Below are 12,869 nucleotides of genomic sequence, written 5' to 3'. Positions count from 1 at the left end.
AACTGAGGTCCTTGATTCCGTTGTTGAGGCAAAGACGGAAATAAAGCTCAAAATGGAAACCAAAGGACAATAGTGATACAAAGATCTCTTTTCCAACACCGACGTTATCGCAACTAAACCTCCAAAACGAGAGTATCCTAAAAATGTCTACAGTCAAAACACTTTGCAGTTGGTGAGCACTTTGGCATCCTAATTTCCTAATTTCTGGTTGGTCTCTCCGTCGTCCAACTCCCTGTGCCAGTTGTTGCGGCGGATGAGACCCAAGGCTGCCACAGATTTAATGGGGCGGGGGGGGGACATGGGAACTGAGGCTGGAGCAGGAGGAGCGACTCAAACTGAAAAATAGGAAACGCAATACGAGTGGGGATGAAACTGCCAGAGGTTCAAGGCTAGTTAGAGCTGGAATGCCGTCAGCCAAAGCTACTAAAACATGATGCCCTCTACTTTTCCACAGTAAAAGTTTGCAAAAGAATGTAAGGTAAAAGATTTCCCACATTTTTTCATCCGTCAGTGTTTCCACAAAACCGATGCAGGGTTAACTTGTCCAGCATGCATCAGGTCCATGTCTTTTTATTGCAATTTGTACAGTTTGATCTGGAGAAGATCATCTGGCAAAGAGGCCAGAGTTTAGGACCGGCTCACCTTCCTTTAGTATGTTCAGGTCTGTATTTAGATTTCTAATACACAACAAACACATCGGAAATACTTTACCTTTAAAATACAATTTTTTCCCAAATAGACACCATTTACAATGATTAGAAGAGTTCAGTTGCAAAGCAGATGTGATCTATGTGTTACCCTCTGGAGAAAATAAGAAAAAAAGAGAAGAAGCTTAGCAGCAGAAATTCAACTAAGCATCTCAAAGCTGCCTATTGCTGAACAAGCTGGAGTCGTGGAAATGTGTAAAAACCAGCTGAGGTAGAGTACATACCAATTTATCTGCAAGAGATATTTTACAGTCGACTACATTGTCAAAAATCTATTTTATATCAACACTTGTACCCGTTTAAAGTAAGAACAGATTCATTCTCAGGTGCGAGGATATTCCTGGACGACATACTGGATAAACTAAGCCAGTTAAAGAGACAGGTGTCTTATCACTGAGCCAAATCAAAAAGAACGACGTAGACATAAACATCTGAGGTGGAAATTGCAGGGATAAATGAAAGCACAGAGCAAACATTTCACAGAAAATGACACACCTTGTTAGTTATAATTACCATCTAAAAGACCATAGGAACATGCTGATCTCAGATGTTGCCATCTACATAAGCAACATCTACGTCACAGGCTCACCTGCTATCACTTCTGCAGTGTTCATCTCAGATGATGCATATTCTTTCTGTCTGACCGTTTCTCCCCCCTGAGCTTCTCCCCCTCCATCTACCCACGGCTCTCTCCATCACAACATGACAGACCCGTTAATCACAGAGACCAATGGCTTGGAGCTGATCTGCCCAAATGGAGCAACACAACCCAAACTTCCCTCCGTCCACCATCAAAACCTCCCCCATGCCGTTCTCCCTCCATCTCCCCTTTCATCCGTACGCCGAGTTAGTATGTATATCCATCAGCTCAACCGAGCATCTCGACCAGCACACCGAGCCAGACCCCGCGCATGCACACACACATACACACACACACATACGTGCACGCACGTAGGCATCAAGAGATGGGAGGCAGACAGCCCAGGTAAACAAACATCACACAGCCCAATGGTTCATGTAATCCTGCCTGACTTGACTCCTGCTGATGTCTCTTTAGAGAAACACACACACACACACACACACACCCCCCCCCCCCCCACACACACACACACACACACACACACACACACACTGCACTGAAGAGGAGTTTGGAACCACCTGAAAACAGAACAAGTTGCGTTTACTAAAGTGGGAGGCTGGACGGATTGAGGAAGAGGGCAAGGTCAGGTCAAAGAGATGCTTGGTGATAGAGGAGAGGTGTATTTATTAAAGAAAGAAGAGGAAGAAAGCTGTGTTTAGCCTCTTGAGGCCCATATAGTTCAGCGGGTCCAAGGTTGGATTTTATTAGAACTGCTAGATATGCACAGGTTGATGTACACCAAAGGTTTCAAAGGGATATTTAACACAAAACTTACTTATAGTTACACTGAAATAACTTAAGCTCGACTGTTCAGATGATGGATATTTAAGAAAAACATTAAGTCAGGTGTGCATTTATACACGTCCTTTACTTTGATGCCCCTAAATAAAACCCTGTGCAGTTACTAAACAAGTCTATCAGTGTGTAATGATTCTTACCCGACTTTTACTCTTTGTGCTGAAATGATCATTTCTTGCTCTCTGTTCCATTCCCCCAAATAATCCGTCTACATGGAACATGTTGCAAAAAGACTGGAAATTAACTGAACTTAATTCACTGAGCACTAGAGATGACTTCCTTAAATTGTGACTTTTTTAATAATTTGCATCGTATTTTAATCCTGTAATTATTTGTATTTCCTTTTTAGCCTCCATTTCTTCTTGGCCAGGACTCCCTTGAAAAACAGGTTTTAATGACAACAACACTTCCCTAGTTTAATAAATGTAAAAACAAATAAAAAGTTAACTTCAACTGAACCAAGACCTGGGTTTTTAGGCAGATCAGAGTTTGATCGCACATTCACACTTCTCAAAATGAACCAGACTTTCAAGGCAAATGAATTAGAGTTCACTTAAAACAAATTAAACAGGGCTGGTGTGAATGCACCTTTAATGGCATTCAGGTACAATCTTTAACCAGCAAAATACTGTTTCTAACAAACAGAGCTGGGACCAGATGAATAAAAGCTCCAAGATATAACAGTAATTGCTCAGAAGAAGAAAATTAATTGGTTTGAAGATTAGAAAAAGCTCAGAGAAAACATTAAAAGGAGAATGAAGCTAAAGAACAAAGTAGCAAACAAAGTTGGTAGTCAAAATGAGGGGCTTCAAAGACAACAACAAAACCATTAAAGCAAGAGAGAAATAATGCGAGATGCCAAGAGACGTGATCTTCAGCGAGGCCTGGTGTTCGCTGGGAGCCGGGCAGATCAGCGTCTGGGTGGGGACAGGCTAACATCAAGGTTAGCCATGTGTGCTAATGTGGCTGACAAGCCTTGCCTCCATATGCACACACTCTAACTAATGGCAAATGCATTGAGAGCTGCCTATACACACCCCAACACACTCGCAGGCAGACGGACACACCGACCGACCGACGTGCCACCAAATGTCTTGTGCTTGAATTCACATGCAAATTTCTGTCACTCTGTGTGTATGAATGCGTGTGTGTGTGTGTGTGTGTGTGTGTGTGTGTGTGTGTGTGTGTGTGTGTGTGTGTGTGTGTGTGTGAAATGTTCAAGCACTTTGGCGGACATGATCTGCCATTAGCATCAAGGCAGATTTCAATAATTCTGGAAAAATACACACAGTCCTGTAATTTTCCCCCTCTCTCATTTCCCGCTGACGTGTGTGTCAGCGTGTGCGTGTGTGTGTGTGGGGCAAGAGAATGACACGCTTTGAGAAAGACAGGGATGGTGGGGGTCAAATGGAGACGCAGAAAAGGAGAGCGAGAGATAAGGGGAGGAGAGGAAAGGCGAGAACAGACGAGGGAAACATTTCGCCTGTCACCCAATGCGAAATGCGGAGAAGCACAAACTGATGGTAATTGGGTCTTCAATGGGCTGAAGGAAACCCACCGTAGAATTCAGAAAATGGCCGACTAATATGGTAACCGAGAGAGTTTGTGACAGACTAGGTGGCGCGCGCACACGCACGCGCACGCACACACACACACACACACACACACAGAAGCTGGAAAAAAAAAATCACATACTTTCCAAGCAGCGCACAATTTGGTTGTACAAGCAAAAAAAAAAAGAAAAAGAAAAAGACATGACAATCAGCCAGACTAGTTTGTTAATACACAGAATTACTTATGGAAGGAACCGATTTCTTCCAGCTAAAGTGCTAATGAGTCAGTTGAAGACGATAACTTTTGTCACACAAAGAATTAACCTAGTAATAAATGACTGAAGCAGACAGCCTGTGACTTGTTCCCACACAGTGTGAATATGAGCCACTGTGTCATTTTACAATGCACAGAAACGGGAAGGATCGGTTCACTGAACGCGTTTGTGTTATGCGTGCGCCTGGGTCCATGTGGCTCCGGTGTAGAAACATTGAAGGGGTCAGCTAATCCAGAAAATTGCTAATTAATCTCACACTATTTGCTTGTCGTTTCAGATGCAGCGAGAAATTAACGGGCGACTGGAATCAAACGATTTTCAGGTGATCAGGGCTTATGGGTAAAATCTGCTCCTGATCAGCAAACCCACCTAAGAGCTACTGGGACTCATTCACTAAAATCTTCAATGTGAACGCTGTTACTGAGTAAAGGAGACTAAAATATAGCTATTTTCAGACTCAGTTATGGTGAAATGTGTCCAGTTCCCTAAGAATGTAGGAGAGCGAGAGAGAGCAAGACTATCAACAGATAACAAGAAGGGTAAAAAAATAGTGTAGCAAAGTTGCTCTTTTGTTTATTCATTTTTTTAGTTTTCCCTCTTCTGTCAGTCAGACACACCAGGTGCCCTGATTGTTATGATAGCACTAAATTCAATCTTAAGGGATATTCTTGTTGTGTGTTGGGTGTTAAGAGTGGACTGGTCTGCTTGGAAGGACAAGGAGACCGGTCAGACCTCAAATCGAGGATATTCAACATGTTGGATTGCTTTGGTCCGATATAGCAGCGTGTGGACAAACGGGAACGCAGCCTACCAAGAGTGACTGCGACATGCAGCCAATCAGAAAGCGAGGTGACGGAAACACAGAGACAACAAAACAAATTAAATAATCTGCCAATGGAAATACTATTGTTTTCATCAATATTAAGGAATTATTTACTAAATACTTCAAAGTCAGTTTTATCTAATTTCAGGTGTACTAAGATATTTGCACTAGAAACTAGAAGAAAAACACGAACCTGTGTTTTTGCAGTGCAGTTAAAAAGGTCAATTACTCCATAACTTATAGATAAATATAAAATGTCTCTGCTGTACCGCTTTGTATTTTCTCTTATAGCATAATGAGGATTTATTCATCTTAAGTTCCCCTTTCAGGAAATGCATTTTGAAACAAAAACACATCAGATATTGATTCTGACAACTTACCCTCAACTTTGTCATTCAAAGAGAGCGTCTTGACCAGTGTGATGTACTTAATGGGATCCAATGTGACTAATGAGTCCTTTCGACTTCTAAAAGCAGAGAGAGAAAGAGAGATGTGATTAATGTGTTCTCCTAACAGTAATGCAGCTCATCTGCTGCATGCTGTCAGGGTTCAGTCAGACTGGAGGGCAGGTGGTGAAAGAGGAGGCGGAGGAGGAAACGAGGGGAGAGTTTCCTGTGTTTCAGCTCGCCAACAGAGCGGCTGGACCCTGCATTAACGTCTCCCCTAATACCACTCAACTTAAACTTTAATGGCCCACCACCGGCCGCAGTCTGTGTGTGTGTGTGTGTGTGTGTGTGTGTGCGCGCGCACGTCTCCTGCTGCACTCACAACTCCCTCTTCAGGTTGAGCGCCTCCTCCGCGTTGTTATGACGGCAGCACAGGCTGATGAGGATGGCGTACGCCCCGACGGACATGTCGTCTTCGTACTGCTGCTTCAGCTCAAGGGCGCGCTGCAGGTTCTGAGGAGACAACGGGACGCTCAGAAACGCCGAGCGTGGAGCCAAACACGGATGAAATGGGAAGGGTTAAGGGAAGCGTACCTCTTCAACGCTCAGAGCATGGATGGTCTGTTTAAGAACGGAGTTCAGCGGCTTGTTCTCCGCTTTCAGTTCAGCCAGTTTGCGTTCAAGAGCCAAAACTCTGTTCTCATCTCCCTGAAGGAGACAAAATGTTCGTCACACGTACAAAACCCACATGCAGCCTCGCAATTACGTGACCTTGTAGTGATGTGGTTGATGTCGGAAGTTTAAAATGAATTAAAAATACTAATAATCATAAAAGAAAGAAAGAAATATAAATAGATAAATAAAAATAATCAAAGAAATTTAGATCATGACAATGAATGCTATACCAATTTGGGGTTTTTAATGATTTATTAAAATTATTAATAGCCCAGTAGGTCAATTATACAACGTACAGCTGAAGTGAATAAATTGTACGAACATATTTAAATTTAGAGTGGATTTTCTCTGACCTTCATGCACTCAAACCTACAGATAGTCTGAAATCTATTTACACTGGAGCTTTTAAATTCTCCTACGTAATAATTACGGATTACAGATCATAGAGTCTCTTTAAATAAAACAGATTAGTTTGACGGTAATTATGGGAAAGTCTCAGTAACTTGGCAAAAACCGTGGAAAAGCCAAGTCTAGATTTCCACAAGTCTTTTGGAATGACGGCAATCATGCTGTGGGTCTGATTTGTGAAACTTTGACACAAGTGTGTGTTGAGACAAGAAGGTATGTCCAAACACCAAAGCAGCATTTGGAATAACAGGAACAGGCCAACATTTGGCTTTTTCACTGGACACACCAGACAAGTTCACTCCTGCCCTCTTAATATTCAGATGATTCTCAAATAATCCAGCATATGTAAAGCATTAAAGAGGAAAATTATGCTTCTCTGTCATTCTTCAGACATTTTTACTTACGGTGGCCAACGAGGCTGACCCAGAGTCTCTTTCCTTTGAATAAACCAAAGCATGCACATCCTGCAAAACACAGCAAGCATCAGATGATTACGTTTCTACAACCATGATGCAACAACTTCACAAAGTCAACTTTAGAAACTGAAGCGATGTGACCGCTACACGTTCAGCTTGGCTACTTCATTATGGTACGCATCAATTTTCAAGGATTAACTGATGGTTTTTGGTTTGTCCATCGAGGATAATAAAATTGTCTGAATCTCAATTATGTTTTTTAAAAAAAAACAACATTTTGCACCTCTTCCACTAGTTTCTCAAAGTTTCTTCTACATAAATGGGAAAAGACGAGACACGGCAAAGAATAAAATCTGTCAAGTCAAATCTTCTTCTTAGACAGAAAACAAGCACAATTATCGATTTGTGAACAGAAACGGAACGGAGGTCCTAATCTGTACCTTAATTAGCTCGGGGCAGAGGTAAGAGTCCAGGAGGTTTCTAATCCCTCGATAGATGCTGGGAGAAATTGCAACACCCTGCAAAAAAATAAAAAATAAAAAATTCAAATGTCAAGGTCACAAAAACAGCAAGATCTGCATGAAAAGCAAAGAGTTTCAACAATTACATACAACTTTTCTTCATTTAGGGGAAATTCATTTATTAAGTCAAACCTAAGGGGAAACTACTATAACTTTGTATCTTGATGTAAAAGCTTGATTGGTGCATCTCTAATCTAAATGTCATGACCCTATGAGGTTAATCAGGTTGCCTGCAGCAGTATTTGTCTGTCAAAGACGTAACCACAGATAATTTGGGATTCATGAACATCTGAACAAATATTGTTAACATCACTGGGATGTCCAAAAGAAGCTGTGAGCCTTTCCTCAGTCTGAAATATGTTATTTACATATATATATATATATATATATATATATATATATATATATATATATATATATATATATATATATATATATATATATATATATATATATATATATATTCCCCCATAACCATCAAAAAATAAAAAGATAATGAATCTGGAAGGAAATCAAATGACCGGCTCTTCAGCCCAAGTTTTGCAACTTCTGTGCATTATGAATAAATTACCAAACCCCATTTCTATTCATATACGTCGCATTTTCCAACTGTGTTTTTAATCAATTTTTCAGCTTTTGTCTTTTCAGCATTTTTCTTTGATTTCAAAATTAAAAATACAACAAAAAATCATTTCTAAAACATAAAGAGACCCATGAGGATGGGACAAAGTGTGGACATGTCTCAAGAGGAAGAAGCCAACAAAAGACGAGAGTGACCACATCAGAAATTTGGAAGGTCTTTATTTGGTTATTACCTCTTGTTTAATTAACCCTCACCCTCGGAAAATACAATGAAAAAATGGCATGTGGGTGTTCCCCTGCAGGTTAAGGGGTTAAAAAAGGAAAATATGTATCTAAGACGATGTTTCTTGTTCTTGTTGACTGGGTCTATGGCGTGTATCTCAAAATAAATGAAAAATACAAGAAAAATATTGATGGATAAAGATAATTTCCTTTGTGAGACCTCAATAGCCTGGTGACAAACTGCAAACAGCTTCAAGTAGTTTCATAAAAGCTCCTCGAAAACAGAAAGTAATGGGTTTAACACACAACTCATCAGTGTGTGAAGTTTGTACCTGAGCATGCAGCTGATTGAAGAAACTCCTCAGTTTGTCTTCCTGCGCATGGACCTGCCCCTCTGACATGCTGTCTATCAGATTGTAGAGGAAGTACGACGTGGCCTCTGCACACACACACACACACACACACACACGTAAACACACACTGAGAGCAGTCGTCTTGGGAAATAAATTTCATTTGCCACCGTGTCAGTCACGGTGTCCATTTGTGCATTCATACTATTTTTCCTGTAACCTCTGCAGAGTGTGAGGTTGTGTCATTTCTGCTGACAGAAGCTGCTTTGGTTCTGCAGTTTGAGTGAACGTACGGCGGCTCGGTGTGACAGCTTCCTCCTACTGCCACGCTTATGCACACACGCAGATGTAGTCTAACTGGAAGTGACACGGATAACAGTCTCCATCGCTCCCACCAGCACACACACGCCAGCTTCTGCACTGGAGACTCCCCCGACTCTCTCACACACACACACACACACACACACACACACACACACACACACACACACACACACGCACACACACACACACACATACACCCACTCTCGTTGCTGCATCAGCAGTAAGGCTCTATTTCCCTGGGTAGCAGGTCCTTCACTGACATGCTGACAAACACACACACTCACACACACACCCCGTAACGTATAGAGGCGCCACGACGAGAAGTGGGTCTGACGTGAGCTCATCGCTATGGAGACTGGACGTAAACACGGATTTCATTATCAATGATATGCAGGAGGCAGTTTGTGCAACCGATACGACGCAGATAAAACCCAGACATGGAGCCTCCTGTTCTGTTTTAAACCTATGCAAAACTCACAAAAATGACATGATGAAAGAATTACAAAGCTCAGAACATGTATGAGGTATAAGCGAGAGTAAAGTCCACATGGACTTGGTTTCTTACCAGACGGGTTGGAGTTTCCAGCGGAGAAGCGCTCATCTTTGTGCAGCAGCTCAGTAATCTGGGAAAAAGAGCAGAAAGTATGCATATACCTTGAAGTATTTTCACATTTGGTCACAATACAACCACAAACCTCAATGGATTTCATATATAAATTGATTTTAAACACTCGCAATTTTATCACATATTACATTTTCTTTCAGCATCCTCAAAAAAGTAGAATAAAGTGTAAAACTATACATTCCTACCCTCACAGGAGTCAATTTATCAATTACTGCTAAACTATGTTTCTAGCTACTTTTTAACTTAAGTTTCATGCCACAGCATGATGCAGCTACCACCATGTTTCACTGCATGTTGGCTGTGTTTTTATACTGAAATTACACACAAGTTTACCATTTACAAATTAGCAAATGTTTAAAGACACATGGATTTTTATACATGGTCAAGGGAGCTGTAAAGTACATCTTACACATACTTTAGCAAAAAGAAATAAAAATAAAAAATGTTCACTGCTTATTCAGTGAATCCCCTCTTTCGTGTTGTAATATGTATCAAGATCTCATCGCATTTGCTTTTGCAAATAAGTTGAATCTCAAATTTAAAGAAGGTATTTGAAAAAAACAACTACTTTTATACAGCAAGCATTATTCATAAATGATTGACAAAGCATCCAAAATGCAGCCGAGGTACAATGTGATATAACATTACAAACACAGCCACCTTTTCAGGGTTTTTTTGGTATAGTCAAAAGTTGACATGCAGAAGTCGTACCTTGACCATGGAGTCCACATCAGAGGACCTGCAGGGGGCAGTAGAGGACAATAAATGAACACCAGCTGCAGCTCAAACAGAGTTTTTATGCAATTTGGTCATTGAAGTCAAAAAACACAAGACATTTATCTATTGGAATGAGAGATGCATTAATGACAATATAAAGACATTCACATATCATCTGCTCTTTATATGAGATTCATGTAAAAACATATAAAGTTGAAGAAAATCTATAATTTTACAATTACAACTCAAAGGTAATTTTATTTATGTAGCACATTTCCAGCAACAAGGCAATACAAAGTGCTTACTTTGTAAAAACATCCTCCAACTTTTCTGTCTTTTTTTTTTTTTTTAAACAACACTTCTCAGGAGCGATGAGATTATTTCACCACCGCTAGTGAACTGACAGCATATCACAGAATACGTGAAGAAGAAGCGACACGGTTTCCAGTTCGACACCCTCCGTCCCGCAGTACAACAGACGAGAGACGGCGGTACAAAAGTCTGGCACACCACAAAAGACACAAAGTCACACATGAGCACAGGCGCGCGTGCGTGCGCTCACACACACTACGGACTAAATGATGACAATGTGCGACATCTCCAGCGTTGTCAGCGAGATGTTGGAAAAGGAGGAGAGAGAGGGAGATGAGAGGAGAGAAGAAGAGGTCTTTAATGATTAAATTATCCCCTGACCTTGTCTTTGACAGGGGCAGGTCCCGCACAGCGATGACACGGCGCTCGCAAACACGCACACACACACGCACGCACACGCACACACACACACACACACACACACACGCGCACGCACAGACGCGCTTCCCCAAGTGACAAGCCCAATTATGACCCTGTCAGGCAACCTAACCATCACGGAAGTGTGTGTGTGTGAGAGAGAGAGAGAGAGAGAGAGTAAAGCGAATAGAGATGAGAGGAAAAGGACTGATTTAGAAAAAAAAATAAAAACACTAATAATTAGTGATGACTTAGAATATCTTTTCAGAGTTGAGTGCTGAACAGACATCCCAGAGATCACACATCAAGAGCTACTGAGATGATTAATAATCTGCTGCACAAAGACAGAAAAAAAACCATGGAACCGAACTTCATGGCTTCAACGCAAAACGCTGTGTGTGTGCAGGGAAACATAACCCTGAGGTCACCGTACCCAGAACAAAATGAAGCAGGTAGTGGCAGCATTATGATGCAGGGAAGTTGGCAGAAAAGTGCTTTTCAGAAATTCTATCAAAACCAACCGGAAACATTTTGTTGATCCAATTTTCCTAAATTTGAGCCACTAATTGGTGGAGAATAAGAACATTTCAAGTCAGTCCATTCAGGCTCTCTCAACCACTAATATTTATTAGGTGATTAGGGAGACAAAAATAAATTCATTGCTAGAGCAGCAAATGTAGCCAGTGATTTCTATAAAAACCATAAATGAGACGGTTTTATAGATGAGATCTCCATGAGTTTTTCACTTTCTGGTTAAGTAAAGGTTAAAAAACAAATAAAACCTTCTTGTTGAGATAAAACAGAAGTTCTGAATTTTTGATTTTGTTTCTGTTAGCTGGATTAGATTAGATTAGATTAGATTAGATTACTCTCTGTCCGGGGTTTATGTTTGCAATAAAGCCAAAACAGGAAGACATTATTACCACTGTTAATTAATCGTATGCTAAATTAAAATGAGATTGATTATTTCCATTCTGATCATTAACATTTTTTGACGGCTAATTTTGCTTATAGAGGCTAATAATTATCAAGATATTACTTGAAAATGATTTCAAAACGACATTATATTTTATCATAATTTATGGGTCAAACTATCATCCAGCAGGGTTTGCTGTCATCACAGGCCCAGCCACTACTGAGTTTTTACTTATCGTAATGAAATTTGAAGACAAAACACTTTTGCTGGGCGCTGTGCATAAAGAACTTGGACAGCCTGAACCAAGAGCATAAAGTTGAGCTTAAGTAATCGAATTTTTGCTCAGTGAAAGAAAATAACTTCGGTCCCCGCAGGGAAGTCAGCACTTTACTCCTCGGTTCACTTCCAGCGTCGCCCGGGGGCCCGAGTGTTTTTGTGCAGCCGTGTAGTGCTAAACTGTAAATATTCATAAACGAATGCCTGCGAGTCAGACGCTGGTCCTCAGGCTCAGCCCTGGTGTGTCGGAGAGAGCGAGAGAAAAACGCAACCAGCGCAGAAGTTGGAGGGGGCGATAGTGGTGGGCATCTGCTCATTTGCATATCTCCCACGGTGCTTTGGGGCGAACGCATGAGGGGCGAGGGCCTCCATATGTATGAGGCACCCGCGTAAGTCTGCGTGATGCAGCGTTTCTCCCTGCAGCTGCCCGGGCGCACAGACGCCGGTGGATGGTGCGATGGGCCACACATGTCACGTTCACACACACACCACACACCACACACACACACACACACACACACACACACACACACACACACACACACACTCGCAGCATATGCTGCAGTGACCTCCATAGCAAAACCCCAGGCTGGGGCTCCGAGGGGCCAAATATGTAAAAAAATGCCGAATGTAAAGTGATGCAGAAAATGGGAAGACAAACAGAGGAAGGGGCTAATTGACTCACTTTTTGAAGCCGGAGATGAGGCTACTGCGGAATAAGCTGAGGTCCAGAGGTGGGAAAGAGGGATCCGACACTGAGGTGGAGAAAGCAAACGGAGAAATGTTAAAGAAAAACAGCAGATCTGAGAAGGCAGAGAGTCTGATTATCGATTTATGTCATCAGGTAAAAGTCCAATCACTTAAAATCTGCCATCAAGCCCAACTTAAGGAAATTAGGCGGATTAATCATTGTCAATGAACCATCT

General features: G+C 41.4%; 1 protein-coding gene across 1 annotated transcript in view; it reads right to left on the bottom strand.

The window, feature by feature from the left end:
• Window positions 1-12,869, bottom strand: part of lrpprc (leucine-rich pentatricopeptide repeat containing) — a 64,650-nt gene that overhangs the window by 37,622 nt on the left and 14,159 nt on the right. Inside the window, exons 14-22 of the mRNA XM_014975862.2 lie at window positions 12,629-12,698; window positions 10,017-10,044; window positions 9,246-9,303; window positions 8,339-8,445; window positions 7,122-7,199; window positions 6,670-6,729; window positions 5,777-5,890; window positions 5,565-5,695; window positions 5,177-5,262 (exon numbers count right to left, since the gene is read on the bottom strand). Coding sequence (XP_014831348.2) covers window positions 5,177-5,262; window positions 5,565-5,695; window positions 5,777-5,890; window positions 6,670-6,729; window positions 7,122-7,199; window positions 8,339-8,445; window positions 9,246-9,303; window positions 10,017-10,044; window positions 12,629-12,698 — 732 coding nt within the window. The remainder of the gene's footprint in view (window positions 1-5,176; window positions 5,263-5,564; window positions 5,696-5,776; window positions 5,891-6,669; window positions 6,730-7,121; window positions 7,200-8,338; window positions 8,446-9,245; window positions 9,304-10,016; window positions 10,045-12,628; window positions 12,699-12,869) is intronic.

This window comes from Poecilia mexicana, unplaced genomic scaffold (genome assembly GCF_051168715.1).
Source record: "Poecilia mexicana isolate PSO_F unplaced genomic scaffold, ASM5116871v1 scaffold_15, whole genome shotgun sequence".
Taxonomy (NCBI): Eukaryota; Metazoa; Chordata; class Actinopteri; order Cyprinodontiformes; family Poeciliidae; genus Poecilia; species Poecilia mexicana.
Note: the sequence above shows the minus strand (reverse complement) of the source record. Positions and strands in the feature narration are given on the sequence as shown.